This window comes from Astyanax mexicanus, chromosome 5 (assembly GCF_023375975.1).
Source record: "Astyanax mexicanus isolate ESR-SI-001 chromosome 5, AstMex3_surface, whole genome shotgun sequence".
Taxonomy (NCBI): domain Eukaryota; kingdom Metazoa; phylum Chordata; class Actinopteri; order Characiformes; family Acestrorhamphidae; genus Astyanax; species Astyanax mexicanus.
In genome coordinates, this window is record NC_064412.1 from 11,559,747 (window position 1) to 11,576,062 (window position 16,316).

The window sequence follows — 16,316 nt, forward strand, 5'->3', positions numbered from 1 at the left end:
TATTCCACAGCCAACTGTCAGTGATATTATAACCCAGTGGAAGAGACTGGAAACAACAGCGACTCTGTGCTCTGTCTAGGGTTGCAGCGGTAACCGGTTTCACGGTATACCGTGGTATTAAAATGCACGGTTATCATACCGTGTGTGTTTGCTTATTACCGGTAAAACGCAAGCCAGCGGAGAAACTCACCCGCGCATGCGCAACTCTGCTCCGCTTCAGCTACTCAGCACACAGCGGTGAGAACAGCAGAAAGTGCATCAGACTAGAGCTTAGATTCTCTGCCCAGAAAATAGTCTGAGATGTAGGCATCTGTTTTTTAATTATATATTTTATTTTTAAATAAAGCTCTGGTGTGATAATCACAATGTTAATGCTAAGTAACCAATTAATATTGTTAATGAAAACGAACCAAATAACGAAAACTGAAAGTGAAACTTAACTAACTCATTTATAAGCGCTGTTTTCACTCCCGCAGTTCTACAGCGGGAGGTGTTGTGCCGAAGCGGGAGTCGGATTGAGCAGGGAGTCGGATTCGGCATTACAGCGGCAGCGCGGCGGCACCTCGCGGCCCGCGGTGTTAGTTGTAAGCGCTCGCGCTAGCCGCAAAATACGACAGAAAACACTGAGAAACTGCAGAATTATGTATTGGACTAAAATATGAGCACGAGGAGATAAAAGAGAATCTTTACCTGTGAGTAGCTCATACATGCCTTAATTTTCAAATTCCGACGTGCCTGTTTTTCATATGTTGAAGGTTTTAAGGTGTGAAAGCCTTAAAATAGAAATCCCTATTGTGAGGATCATGTCAGAAATAAATCCCCTCTTTCTGCAGTATCTGGTTATATACCAACTATTTATGTATACACTGCCCTTAAGAGTAGTGGAAAAACATGGTTTCCATCACCTGATGGTGTAGTTTCTACAATAAATAGTTAATTGAACAAAAAACCTTTGTTGTAATTTCTTTAAGGGTCAGTTTAATAATATATGTAACAAACTGTAATACCGTGATACCGCGGTATTTTCTGAGACGGTTATCATACCGTGAAAATCTCATACCGTTGCAACCCTAGCTCTGTCAGTGTAAAATAACAGAGCGGGGTCAGCGGATGCTGAGGAGCATAGTGCACAGAGTTCACCAACTTTCTGCAGAGTCACTACACACCTCCAAACTTCATGTAGCTTCAGATTAGATCAAGTGTAGTGTGTAGTGTAAAGAGTCTCATGGAATGAAAGCAATATAGTGTATTTAAAGATATGGAACATATTTAAATATAGAACAATTTGGATCAATAAATGCATAAATGAAACAGTAAATGATACAATTAAATAGAAACAAATGAAATTTGTACATATAAACAGATTCTGTGTTAATAATGATACAGTGTATCGCAATTTCAATATTCTGCCCCATCTTAATTAATGTATCTTAATTTATGTTGTTTCACACTTTTTCAACATAATGTAAAACCAGCCGCTATTATTTACATTATTTACAGAAAACGTCTGTATGACAGTGACAGTGGGCTCTTGATTTTAATAATGGATAAAAATGAAGATCATATATACAGTCATATGAAAAAGTTTGGGCAGCCCTATTAATCTTAATCATTTTTAGTTCTAAATATTTGGGTGTTTGCAACAGCTATTTCAGTTTGATATATCTAATATCTGATGGACACAGTAATATTTCAGGATTGAAATGAGGTTTATTGTACCAACAGAAAATGTGTAATACGCATTAAACCAAAATTTGACCGGTGCAAAAGTATGGGCACCCTTATCATTTTATTGATTTGAATACTCCTAACTACTTTTTACTGACTTACTGAAGCACAAAATTGGTTTGGTAACCTCATTGAGCTTTGAACTTCATAGCCAAGTGTATCCAATCATGAGAAAAGGTATTTAAGGTGGCCAATTGCAAGTCGTTCTCCTATTTGAATCTCATCTGAAGAGTGGCATCATGGGCTCATCAAAACAACTCTCAAATGATCTAAAAATAAAGATTGTTCAACATAGTTGTTCAGGGGAAGGATACAAAAAGTTGTCTCAGAGATTTAACCTGTCAGTTTCCACTGTGAGGAACATAGTAAGGAAATGGAAGACCACAGGGACAGTTCTTGTTAAGCCCAGAAGTGGCAGGCCAAGAAAAATATCAGAAAGGCAGAGAAGAAGAATGGTGAGAACAGTTGAGGACAAACACCCAAATATTTAGAACTAAAAATGATTAAGATTAATAGGGGTGCCCAAACTTTTTCATATGATTGTATACTCAGTTGAGTGTCCCAAATGCAGTATACCCCTCATGCAGTATACCCCTCTACAGTATATTTGATCTGAAAAGCTGTACCTTCTGATGGACATCCATGAAATAATCTGTGAGAAGAGCCTAACAGTTCTGTACAGAAGAACAAACACACACACACACACACATATTATACAGAGCGTCAAAAGCATTGCAGGACTCATTACAACATTAAGCAACTTTAATCTTAACATTCATAATTCTTAGCTCTATAGTGTCCATCAAATCAATATGAAACTGTAATAAGCTCTCACCGACGCAGAGTGCTGTCTCTCTGTTTTGGGTCGAACAGGGTCAGACGTCGGTCGAGTGGGGACTGTGAATCACAAAAACACACTTTAAGCTGATTACACAAGACACAGTCTTACATATTCCAAAGAAATTGGGTGAACACATAGGACTGTCACAGTTACTGTTCTTTTTAAATGTTATAATGTCCCAGAAATCATTGGAATACATTTATTTATATTATTATTATTATTATTATTATTATTATTATTATTATTATTATTATTATTATTGTTTAAGCCTAATAATAATGCAGTTACACCTTTTCAAAGAACAATGAACATTTCATTATTAAGAATATTCAGACACTGGAATAAGATTATTATAATTAGCCAACATGCCAAAGCTTATCTTGTTAAGTAAACACAATAGTCAATTGTATGATAATTCAATGTCTTATTATTTAAAAAAAAAAAAAAAAACAGAATAAAAATAGAATTATATCAGGCCTATGAACAGAACATTTAAAACCACTGACCTGGGCTGCCTTGGCCAGTGCTGTTAATGCTCTCCTCCAGCCAGCCAGCACTGTATGTTAGTGAGTCTCGTTTGTGAGGAGTCCCGGCAGAAGACAGGCTCTCCTGAACACACACACACACACACACACTTGTTTTGAACTTTTTTTTAAGGCATTTGCATTTAGTTAATACATGAATATATTGTCATGTGAAAAAAAACTGAATTATTTGATATATGAGAAATCTTTATAAGAGATCACAATAACACATTATTGCTGGTAAATTGTAAATTGTAGGGAAACAGAAAGAGTGTAAATATATCTCAAGCACATGTGTAATATTGGGTGTTACAGGACTGCTTTTCTAAGTCTGGAACATCCAGTAAAGCAGGATTAATCATACAGTAGTAAATAAAATAATACAAATGGCAATAATCTATCAAAAAGTATTAATGAGTAAGCGAGTAGAACACCTGATATCAATTTATACATTAACAATCATATAATAGCAGTCATGTGAAGAAATGACCCTGGTCAATGAACAACCATATATTAGGAATTTTCGTTTTTGAAAATCTAAAAGATGCATAAAGAAGTCTTTATCGATTCTCAAGTCTTTATCAATGCACCTTCGCACATAAATAAACAGGAACATTCTAGAGAAAAAAATGTGGAAGGAGTCAATAGACCGCTCTAAATGTAGCTTGCTAGATTAGCCAGCGTGCTAACTGGCCACGCCAATACACGCCCCCACACATGGCAATGTGAGTGGTTGTGAACACACCCACAAGAGACAAACATTGGGAGATGTGGGCAATGTAAGCGACTTGTCGCCTGCCAGTGTGAAGACAGGGATTGTAATGTGTGTATTGAAGAACAAGGCAGGTACCAGTCCTGTGTCGTAGTCCTCTGTAGCTTCTTGTTCATGCTCGTTTTCCTCTACTACACTGGTAAAGCTGCTGGCGTTGGACGAGGAACGAGACAGGTCATGAGTCTCTGGGATGGAGGGTGCTCTACACACAGCCGAGCTGCACACACACAAAAAACACACACACACACAGACAAACAGACACACACATTCACATCAGTGTCCACCGAAACCCCTGCACCATAAAGCACCTGAAAACCCCCATACTGTAAGGCAACGCTCAGTAAGCAGCTAATTAGGATTAGATGATTATCTACTGTAATTACAGCAAACAATAAATAACTGGATTTAAATTTTGTCAGCCAAGCCAAAATATGTTCTTTTTCTTATAATTGTTCACCTAGTCCTGGTGGTGGGCATCTCAGGTGAGCTGTGATTGGAGGAGTTATCAGATCTGGGGTCCTGTGAGGCGTGGCCACTGTCGGGTGTTTTCTGTGTGCTGGGAGACACCTCCCTACTGCTGGGAGAAACCAAACAACACTGCAGCATTTTCCACTTCATCTTTATGTGTACATGTTAAAGTGACAGTCCGTAAGTTTTGGGATTTACAGTGGGATTTGGAGACCTCTCTCTGTTGAGAATGTGGAATTGCACAGAGCATGTGGAAGAGTACTTTTAAAGTAGGTTCATGTAAATACGTAGCGGTGTGAAATTCTGTGTTTTTGAGTTTTTTGAGTATTACTTTATTACTTTATTTAAATTTTGTTCATTTATGAAAATCTGTTAAAATTTGGTGAGCAATTACTTACAACAAATGTATATTTTAGACTGTATTATGAGAGTGGTCGTTTCAACACACTGATACAATTAATTAGAATAATTTGTCTTCTCCCCACTCTAAAACTACTGCTTTCAATCTAAACATCTTAGGAACTGCTGCTTTTTTATCTGTAAAACTGGACTGAATTGGACTGGTGTGAAAGGGCCTTTAATCTGTTTTAAATGTTTCTTTTTCACTTTATTAGAAATGTACTTACCTTCTCTCCTGGACCTCCTGGATGTTCTCAATACCGATGGCGCTGCTTCGTCTGGAGCTGAACGGGCCTGATTTCTTCCGGGTTGGGCTCTTACCGGGTATGATCAAAGACTGTGGTCAAAAAAACAGGAATTGGTCAAACAAATTGGGTTTACACTCCAGAAGATCCAGATGTATTTAAGTATAGACTTTCAGCTTTCAATATTTTATTGAATTAATTCTGTAGAGAGAAATATAAAATATTTGGACAAACTAACAATTATAAATATAAGTATTAATATTAATTAATATTAATAAAAAAAAGTTGGATTACAATCCTCAAAAAGTTGGGTTCAAATTCCTTCTGGAACTCAAAGACATCATCAAGTGCAAAATATCCTCTTTTTCATGTTTATTATTAGTGAGAAAAAGCTGTCTTTATTGATCTTTCATGAATTTTGGTGGGGTTTTTTAGGATTGTACCAAATTGTTGATTTGTTCACTCTGAATGTTCTGCTGTCCCTCTGTAGAGCTGGATCTTATGTTAAAAGTTCCCACAATGATCAACCAAATACAAATTAATCACTGGGAATCAACTTCAGACCTTCTATCTACTTTATGTTTTGCTAGTATTACCCACTCCTTTGAACTTGAATAAAAGAATAAGTGGATGGGGGTTGCAAACTCATTTTGGGCTTGAGTTTGGGGCAGCTTTGCTGGTAAACGTGAAGCTGAAGCCCCCCATAAAAAAAACAGATACAGGAAAAAATTAGTAAGAATGGGAGGAAGTGGGTGCTAAGTTGTTCGATATGAGGGTGAAGAGTGGGAGAAGTAAGGGCATGGATCATTCTCCCAAAATTAAGTTATATCATAACTCCACGTCATGTAATTATTACATATAATGAGAACATTACATAAAATGCTTCTCAAAGAGCTAAAAAATGTCTGTAAACAATTAATGCAACATTTTTTTCAACTCTTTACATAGAAACGTTACACATTCAGTGAGGCAAAATTACAAAAAGGTGTCCCTGCCTGTATTTATCTGTGGACCTGACTGCACAGCGAAAAACTCCCAGCTGACATCCTATCTGAAAAGCTGTAGCTCTTGAGATTCAGCTTTTGTCAGCTTGTCAGAAGAGTTTATATCTTTGCTGCCATGGTGTTTATTGTGGTGGGCAGGAGTGGTAGAAGAGGGAGCAGACAGACACTGTGAAGAGCTCCATCTGCCATGCTGTCTGGATCAGTTCCACACTGCAGTGTTTAGTGGTGAGGATCAGTAAACAGTTGTGGAAATCAGATCCCAGATCAGTGTTTCGTGTCTTGCTAACTGTGCGCCACATGGGGTAAGAGCCACGGTCCCCACCAGCTGTGGCCATGCTGAGCAGACCTCAGAGAGCAGAGAAAATGGCACTAATTCTAACTGGCACAGTGTGTGTTTGCAGGGAAGTATAGTATTTACGCTTTGAAGAGTTTTCCAAAAAACAGCTGGATGAAACAAAAAAAATAAAAAAATTCTGCCAGAAAAACAGACTACATAAACTTCTTGTTTTTTTTTTTTTAACCCATTTTCTCCCTAAATAACACAACCAATTACCCAACCCACTCATTAGGACTTGACCTATCACTAGTGATGCCCCAACACAAGGAGGATAAGACTAGCACATGCCTCATTCGATACATGTGAAGTCAGCCACCGCTTTTTTCGAATCGAATAGCATAACAGTGCTCTCAGAGGAAAGCACAGCGACTCAGTTCCGATATTGCAGACATCACTCTTTGGAGTGATGTGGGGAAAGCGCACCATCTATCCACCATAAGAGAGCAAAGCCAATTGTGCTCTCTCAGGGCTCCGGCAGATTATGGCAAGCTACATGAACAGGATTCGAACAGGTAATCTCCTGATCATAGTGGCAGCTCTTAGCCCAATAACTGCTTTGTTATAAAGTCTGTTCTAACTCGAAATGTTCCTTATGTTTAAAGTTATATAGGCTTATAGCAGAAGAACAACTTTCAAAAATATTATTTTAGAAATACAAAATTGCATGTTGCATACTGTATACATAGCACTGCAATCGAGTGTAAAATATTGATATTAAATATGTTTTATCCAGCTAAAACTGCCTGGGGTCAAACCTAGCACCATGGACACTCCTATTCCTCCTGCACCTGTGTCTACCAGCAAACTCCCAGCTCCCAGACTCCATTGCCCAGCATGCACCTTACGCTGACTGATCACATGATACCTCCCAGATCAAAATCACCTGAGTAATGACTTCACCTGTTTTACTCACTATATATACCCCTGCACTTTGATCACTCTCTGCCGAGAATTAGGTTGGTTCCAGCCATCATTACAAAGCTTTTTTTATTTTTTTATTTTGTGTGTATAAACTGATTTTTTTTTGGACTTGCCCCTCTGATACTGCCCTTCCACATGTTTCCCTGGACGCTCTCACTTTGCCTTGGTATGTTTTCTGCCCTTCGTATTTGCCTTTTGGTTTTGACCCTACATATTTTTGACTACGGTTTTTGATTACCCATTTTTTTAATAAAGCCTTTTATTTATATTTCTGCCTGGACCTAACACCTTGGAATTGATTGTGCTGCCAAAGAACATGTGTGTACAGGACATTAAATACATACTGTGTTAATTTTATGCTTACTTGATTCCATACTTTTTGAATTATGAAAAAGTATGGAAAGTTATTGAATATGCAGCACAAACAATATTTAAAATAAAACAAACAATAAAAATAGGAGGAATAAAACTAGCTATTTATTTTGCTGTGGTTTTCAACAATCTGCAAAATCATTTAGTCATTCAAAGTACCTTTTTTCACATTAAGAGTGACGATCTTCAATAACTGGAAAGTAGAAGAAATACTCACAATTCCCGGCGTTTTGGGTGTGTCTGGGGGATTGTGGGTAAAGCTGCCACTGTGGCTGGTCGAGACAGTGTGAGGCTTCTTATTGCTCAGGCCCATAGCGTCCATAGACTGACTCCTACTGCGAATTACTCTCTACACACACAAACACACACATAGTGAGACAGATAACCACGTGTCCAACTCTACAGACCAGTGTAAAGCTGTGCTGTGAGAAAATCGAGTGAGAAAAAGAGATGGATAGAGAGACAGAGAGAGAGAGAGAGAGAGAGAGAAAAGGTGAGAAGGGTGAAAATGAACAGAAAGTAATGGAACAGGTCAGAATCTCCTGTACCCGGCACTGAACCAGTCACTGGGGTCTACCTTAAAAGACTCAAAAAAGCCTCCTCCTCCTCCACCTCCGTTCTCCAGCTTATCATCATCTCCTCCCAATCCCATCATGCACTGGCTGTTCACATGCAGCTCCTCGTACAGAGTTTCCAGCAGTGCAGAGCGTGTTCTCTCCTGCACACAAACACAGTCCCACAGTCACAGACAGCTCACACCTTACATTTACACAGAAATACACAGAATTTTATACAAAGACTACCAGTCAAAAGTTTTAGAGCAATATATTTGTCTAGTTTTTAGTGATTTTATGCATCTAAAATGTAGTTAATAACCAGTTAAGTAACCAGTAAACTTCCAGGGTGGTTAAGGAAACTTAAAAATTTGGTTTGATCCAAAATATGGACTGTGGTTCAGTTGATCTGGACCGAGGCTACCTCTTTTGATCAGACCAAATTTTGATCCTTTTGGGTGATTTCAATCTGAATCAACTGAACTATGGTCTGATTTGTTTGCAGTGTAAAAAAAAAAAAAAAATGATGGTTTAGACTTCCAGGCCAATCACAAAAAGCTAAAACAGGCTATTGTAATCCAGAATGAAAAATAACCGGTGTTGTGCTGAAATACGTCTTCCCTTCACAAGCATGTGCATCATACAGCAGTATGAGTATGGGCACAGCAGATTTACTCTGGTGATTCCTATATCTACTGTAACTGTAGATTAACCCTTATTTCTAAACAGAAATTAAAGGAATCTTAGGGTTATCAGTTGTGCTAATTCTGCTGCATGATGTGTGTTTTCTGGCAGGGAAATAGAATTCAGCACAACACCAGGAAAGTAAACTCGCCAAATAGACAACATTCAATAAGCTAATAAATGTCAAATACTGTATGGGGAGACACAGCCACATAGTTGAGGGTGATGGGGCTTAATGTATACAATTATACAATACAAATTATACCATTAAAATCAACCTTTATACACTAAAAGAACAAAAAACTTATAATAATGTAAATGTTGTACAAAACAAATGGACCTTTAGAGAACAAGTAACTGGTTTACAACATACAGCTGGTCTGTAGCAAATATTTTTTACTTAAATTACAAAAATTACTTTTTGCTTTAAAAATTGATGCAAACACTTTACAAACATTTTAGATGTATAAAAGCAGTAATGGAACAGACTGTTATACTCCCTACTGAACAGACTATTATGGATCTTACACAACACTGTACATTCAGATTGCTATTATAATGTATAGATAACCACCAAAAAAAAATCAGAAATGTTATCAAAAGTTAATGCATCAGATATTTTATGTTTTTTTTTTATTGAACTTTGGAAGTCAAGCACAAAACTAAACACAGGAATTATTTCTTTCTACGTACCATATTTATTTTTGCTCTCTCAAATGTGTTACATTTTTTAAAACTAACACCATTCAAAGCTAAAGGCAGTCTCTTATTTTAATTTTATGCTCCACCTTAAAATGATGTAGGAGTAAAACCCCACCAAAACACATAAAAAAAAACCCAACAAAAAGAGAATAAATAGAGTAGCAGTTAGAAATGGAATGGTAAATAAGGCAAAACGAGAAAAACAGGTCTGCCTGGGCCATTTAGTGGGCTACTGCAGACATTGGGCGAGTTCTAAAATGTTTGAATTCTCTTGTATCCAGTTACATGGGTAATGTTACACTTTCATCCCATAAGAATCTGTGCTAATTTTAGTAAAGAAAACTATAACGAAATATCTTCATTGACGACCTGTTTTTCATAACGAAAACTATACGAAAATTTAATATAAATGAATTCTTGAAAACTAAAACTATGACAAAATGCATTACAATTTTTGTCTGCAAAAAAAAAAAAAAAACTACAAACGAAAATGCCAAAAACAAATGAATGGGGAAATTATTTATAATAAATTATATTATTGACCAGAGACACAAACACAACCCCTCCACACATCGTCCTTATGACAATAAATATGTAGCAAACTTCACTCAGTCAGACAGTCAGTGTCAGTCACATAAACACAGAGAGCTGTGTGTATTCTCACCTCCAACTTGGCAAACTTCTCAGCCTTATAGCAGGAATACTCAGCATTGATGAGTTTTGTCAGGAGGAACTCATGAAATTCTGGGCTCTAGTCAGAGAACAGAATGAAAAGTGTCATCGTTTCAAATCCCGTAAGTCAATAAAACTCTCCCACTGGAGTAAAGCTGGGTGGATCTACACGTCTGAAACATCTCACCTTTTTGAATACAGCTGGGTCTGGGAGAGCAGGCCCGAAGAAAGGCACGTCATCTCTCGCTGTCACTGACACCTGCAATGACATGCCTTTTAGCACAGGTATGACAGCCTCCTCTACACAATGTGCACAGCTTTATAAACAAACTGAGATTATACAATTGGTGGACAGTTGAGGTGTAAATGTGACACTGAGCAGCTATATTTTGGTAAAGTGTCTAGTGTGTGTTTCCCAAATGGTTTTGCATAAAAAAAATACGTTCAAACTTTTTTTTATGTTTCACTACTACTTTATTACTTTTAAAAGACCAACATATAAAACAAGGTAGTTTTACATAACACTGAAACACAACATTGCAATTTCGTTTTAGTTTTTTTTGTTTTTGGAGGGGTGGTTGCAAATACAGGGGTTGGACAATGAAACTGAAACACCTGGTTTTTGACCACAATAATTTATTGTATCGATGGACAGTTCTGGTGGAAACAGGAGAGTTAAGGTGCACATTGAATTCTGCCGTGATTTGGGCAGCCGTGGTTTTATGTTAGCACCTGAACTTTCCTTTCAGACAGCTTCCTCTTGTGTCCACAGTTAATCCTGTTGGATGTGGTTTGTCCTTCTTGGTGGTATGCTGACATTACCCTGGATACCGTGGCTCTTGATGCATCACAAAGACTTGCTGTCTTGGTCACAGATGCTCCAGCAAGATGTGCACCAACAATTTGTCCTCTTTTGAACTCTGGTATGTCACCCATAATGTTGTGTGCATTGCAATATTTTGAGCAGAACTGTGCTCTTATACTGCTAATTGAACCTTTACACTCTGCTCTTACTGGTGCAATAATGTGCAATTAATGAAGATTGGCCACCAGGCTGGTCCAATTTAGCCATGAAACCTCCCACACTAAAATGACAGGTGTTTCAGTTTCATTGTCCAACCCCTGTATGTGAGATGAACCTTTTATATATATATATATATATATATATATATATATATATATATATATATATATATATGCTGATAAAACTAATTAAGCTAATTAACAAGCAGAAGAAGTTTCATACTGAAAAAAATACTAACTATTTTTCCTAGATGTTTAAACTTTAAAACTTGTCCATTTGACCCGGAACACAACAGGAAAGTTAAATGTACAGTGTTTGTCTGTTATTGTGTCTCAAATAATAATCAGTCCACATGTTTTGTAGTTAGGTCAGAATTCAAGGTCATCCCAAAAGGCTGTCTTACCTTTTTCTTGCAGCTATATAGGAATTGACTCATACTATATGGTTTTATTAATATTACTATAATATATATGTATGAGTCACAAACACATATGCTCGGACAGACCACAGAAAACACATTTATAGCTTGCAAAGTGATGAATAAAATAGCAGGAAGAAACCATCTCATGCAGCAAGCAGCTGAATTCGTCACCTTGTACAGGACGTTGTCTGTGCAGGCGTTTTCCACTTGCACCACCGCATAAGCATGCAGGAAATTGGACGCGATCATATCTGGGACAAACGGTGTGTTTTCCTCTTGAAACACGATAGCCACAATATCATTTCCTATATGCCTTTTCCTCTGGAGCTGAAAACAAATCACAACAGATTTAATTTTAATCAGTAAGTTTTGAGAAGTGTTAAAAGTGTGATATTAATCAATGTTATCCTGGATTAGCATCTTGTGAGCTTGTTAGCATCTTGTGGTAATATTACACAATCACTTTGAATAAAACAATGCCAAACAATCTGCTCAGTATAAAAAAATTAACACTACAAAATTACAAAGTCTTACTTAAAGGGGTGGAACAAATTATGAATACACTGTAACACCTGTTGAGTTAGGAAAACAACTGCCTTAAACCGTAAGTGTGAAAATAAATGTAATGTAAAATAACACACTTATCTGAATACAAACAATACAATTGATAAGTAAATTCAGTAAATGGTACTTATTTTCTTGATATTACACAAATCTTTAAATATGGCCATTGAATCCGGTATCTAGTCCTGGACTTTGTGATTCTTTGCACTTGTGATACTAACTGGCCAATAAACTACACTTATCCAGGACTGAAAACTGGATTGAAGATTTTTAAACCTGGCCAGAATTGGAAATGGGGGCTAAAGTCCAGGACACTAAACTTATATGACACTTAGGGCCCTATTTTAGCTATCTAAAGTGCTCCAGTCAACTGCGCACTGCGCTGCTTGATTCATGGTGTGTCGGTGTATCTTTAGTATCGTGAGGAAGCCAAAAATATGCCTTGCAAGGCTTGAAACACTCAAAAGCATGTACAAATGGGTGTGGTTTGGGTGAAACGTGAAATAAACCAATTAAGTGTGCCAGTTCTCATTCCCTTTAAGAGCCAGGGGCGCTCTGACTTTGGCATGTTGATATCTTAAAAACAGCGGCATTTTTTACGTCTCAGCAGAGGAAACTGACCTGTGTGTTCATGCTGTGAATGTAATTTTAGGGTAACAGCACTGTTATTTTATTTTGTACTCTGTTTATTGTTGATGTATAAGCTGAATTTGCATGCTGCAGCGTATCCCTGTGTGTGTGCAAGGAGTGGGGATAGTGGTGATGCACCCCTGCATAGGTACAGACAGGTGATGATTGACTGTTGTCAGGGTTTAAATCGGTCAGTGGAGCACCTGTGTTTTATGCTGCCAAGACAGAAACACACCAGAAATTTACCTGAACACACCTCATTTCCAGACCACCACACCCATCGGCATAGATATATTTCTAAACTCTGATGCTATTTTAACGGCATGGGCCTTGTGCGTGAAAAGCATTAGCAAAGGTAGCAAAGAGCATCATGATGTACCTTGCACAGGGTGTATGATAGGGCCCTTAAATCTGGCAAGTAACAGGTCACTAATTCAAGACTCTTTCTGAGGCAGAAATATTGTTAACTTACTCATACAATATTGAACAATGAGGCCAGGCAGCTGTACCACAATATATTTTACAAGTCAACAGACTGGTGGAGGAGAACATGCCAAGATGCATGAAAACTGATTAAAAACCAGGACTACTCCACCAAATATTGATTTCTGAACATTTAAAACTTTATGAATATGAACTTGTTTTCTTTGCATTATTTGAGGTCTGAAAGATCGGCATCTTTTTTGTTATTTCAGACATTTCTCATTTTTGTGAATGAATAATCGAAATGACAATATTTGATTTGGAATTTGGGAGAAATGTTGTCCGTAGTTTATAGAATAAAACAACAATGTTCATTTTACTCAAACATATACCTATAAATGGCAAAATCAGAGAAACTGATTCAGAAACTGAACTGGTCTCTTAATATTTTATGTATATACAACTGAAGAAATTACTTTAAAAGATAAGTTTTAAAATTGTATGAAAAAAAAATACATTTCTTGTGAGGAGAAAGTTAGGTCTTATGCGCCTATAGCTTGTATTTCATCTCTTGGCCAAAAATAACCTCAAATAATGTTTTCTATAACCATCTACCAGTCTCTTACATTGACTGGGAGAACATTTTTCCCACTCCTCCATGCAGAATTCTTTCAGCTGTGTGATGCCTTATCATCAGTATTTGTATGAGTGGTCTCTATATTTCCTTCCTTTATTTGTAAAGAATTCATAGTGGATCTATGCCTTCTGGCCCTTCTGGCCTCCTGTGAAGAATACCACTGTGCAACTGTCTCTTTTTTATAATTACAAAATATTTATATAGTCTTTTAATTGTCACTGTTGTTATGACATTGCTGGTTCGATCCCAGAGGGGAAGTCTCAGGACACTTTTTTCACCAGCATGGTGCCGGTGCTGGTGCCAAGTTCCCAAACGGTTTTGTGGTTTTGCACTGCAAAATAAAAGGGCGGGGCATTCAAGCGTCATCGCCGCAAAGTTATTCACAACATGCCCACATTCAGATACGTAGTAAGTGACTGCTTAAAGCAGTGGAAACATGGACCAGTTCTTAAAAGGTTCGCAGGAAGCGGCTCTGGTACCAGCACTTTGTAGGTATAAAAGAGGTATCAAAGACCATAATTGGCCCTCCTTAAATCAGCCTTTCTCTCTGACCATCGCTGTGGTGCTACTCAGTCAATGTCTGTTAGCTGACATAAAAAAACAGCAGTTAGTGTTCTCCTCCAAGCAGTTGTCCAGTGATGCTGTGGTTAAAAAGATGCAGTGGTGCTTCACGTCTCAGTAGAAGCACAGGCTCACCAAGCCTGCTAATTGTTGGCCCTTCTGGCCTGCTGTGAAGAAGCATCCGCATCCATGCTTTAGGTACACACTTTAGGTAATGTTTTTTTTTTTTTTTTTGCACACAAATGCTGTGTTTGGTTTGCGGCAAACAAGTCCTTTGAATTCAGCCATGGTTTGGTCTGTCCATACCGCTTGTAAACATGGTTGTGCTTGATACAGGATTAGCCACTCACAGCATTGGCTGCTAAAACCCAGTAGGTAATGTCCATGTAGAATCTGTAGGTTGGCCTGGGGCTGCATGAAGATCTGCGTGGAGGAGAGTTTGTGTGCTAAGTGCTCTCAGTGCAGTGCAATGGTGACTAGGTGATGTTTTCTCTGTGAGTGAAGAAGGCGCTAAAACAGATGGCTTGTAATGCCCTGTTGTTCAGCACTGTGTGATGTGGTTCACTTGCTAATTAACCAGGCATATGGAGGGTCACGGCCATGGCTAATTCCCAAGTATCTCTGGGAGCTTCGCTCTGTAACTGAGTGTCAGTCCCATATGAACTGAGGGACTTAGCATAAAGAGTTGCCTAACAGATTAAAATAATATTGGTGATAATATTATACATAGGCAATGGGATAATCTACTTTCGATCTCAGTGGGTTTGTCAATTTGTCCTTGAACCTAAAAGCTCTATGGTAAATGATATTCCCATAATAGCATAAAGTTTGCCCTCTCAAACACCCCCTGAAGGGTTGGCAGAAGCACAGATATTAAGCATACCAGCAGGAGCGGAATATTGCAAAAATTATTATGTGCAGCCCCAGTGTGAAAAACAAGCAGAATTTGACAGATGGCACAATATGAAAGGACAGTCCTTACCTGCTGTGAGTCTCCTTCAGTGTAGGGAAGTTTAGTGGAAACGTGGAACATGATTTCTTTGTTGTGGAAGTTGTGGTACACCGACTCACTTCCAGTTTGACCGTGTGTGACATCGAGGCCTCCTCGAAACCTGTCCAACAAGACAAAGATAAATAAAGAACCTGTATCTGAGAAAAAATGCTTTAAAAATAATATATACATTTACTGTCCATCTCATCAACTCTGATCTATTTCTATGAGTGCTCTGTGGTGGTTCTGTGGTGTCCTGACCATTAAGGAACAGGGTGAATAAAGTATGCAGATAAACAGAAAGACTATAAGTTATACCATATTTTTTTGGAATATAACAGACCTTTTATTTTATTTTCTCAAAAATAGAGGTGAGTATATTGGACTGTAGTCTGCATGTTTACAGTGTTAAAACAAGCTACGTGGGACAAACCGCTAACTGATAGTGCCCTGGCTTACCAGAACACTCAGGGTTTCTTAGTCTAGCACTATCGGGTGCTATTTACTAGCGCTAAACGTGGCTGGCTAGCGCTGCTAACTGAGGCTAGCTAAAAACTTGCTAATTCTAAGTTTACTGTAAATAAATGGGAACACTTTACATTTTCAGAAGAGAAATCTGTGTAGATTAACATTCAGCACTCGTTTGACTTTGTCATTTTTTAAAATAATTACCACCCCCACCCCCCCCCCCCCCCAAGTGGCGAGATCTTCTGAATTAGAAGAGAAACACGGCCACACCTTTGTTCACTTTAAATATGCATTCTCACTCGTGTCGCCTAATGCACTTATAACTTGGTGCGCCTTATGTACCTAAATAGACCCGAAAACAGATGTTCATTGAT

The 16,316-nt window shown here is 38.0% G+C and overlaps 1 protein-coding gene across 7 annotated transcripts in view; it reads right to left on the reverse strand.

Moving 5' to 3' along the window:
• The window catches only part of rap1gapb (RAP1 GTPase activating protein b), a 144,105-nt gene that overhangs the window by 2,436 nt on the left and 125,353 nt on the right, over nt 1-16,316 (reverse strand). For 6 of the 7 annotated variants that reach the window (XM_049479191.1, XM_049479190.1, XM_049479186.1 and 3 more), the window contains 12 exons: nt 15,466-15,595; nt 11,840-11,995; nt 10,411-10,482; nt 10,216-10,302; nt 8,189-8,329; nt 7,829-7,960; nt 4,960-5,069; nt 4,323-4,439; nt 3,944-4,082; nt 3,076-3,178; nt 2,564-2,625; nt 2,355-2,402 (listed from right to left, as the gene is read on the reverse strand). In XM_049479191.1, coding sequence (XP_049335148.1) covers nt 2,394-2,402; nt 2,564-2,625; nt 3,076-3,178; nt 3,944-4,082; nt 4,323-4,439; nt 4,960-5,069; nt 7,829-7,960; nt 8,189-8,329; nt 10,216-10,302; nt 10,411-10,482; nt 11,840-11,995; nt 15,466-15,595 — 1,258 coding nt within the window. In that variant the 3' untranslated portion in view covers nt 2,355-2,393. The remainder of the gene's footprint in view (nt 1-2,354; nt 2,403-2,563; nt 2,626-3,075; nt 3,179-3,943; nt 4,083-4,322; nt 4,440-4,959; nt 5,070-7,828; nt 7,961-8,188; nt 8,330-10,215; nt 10,303-10,410; nt 10,483-11,839; nt 11,996-15,465; nt 15,596-16,316) is intronic. The other variant, XM_049479189.1, reaches the window with a different exon arrangement.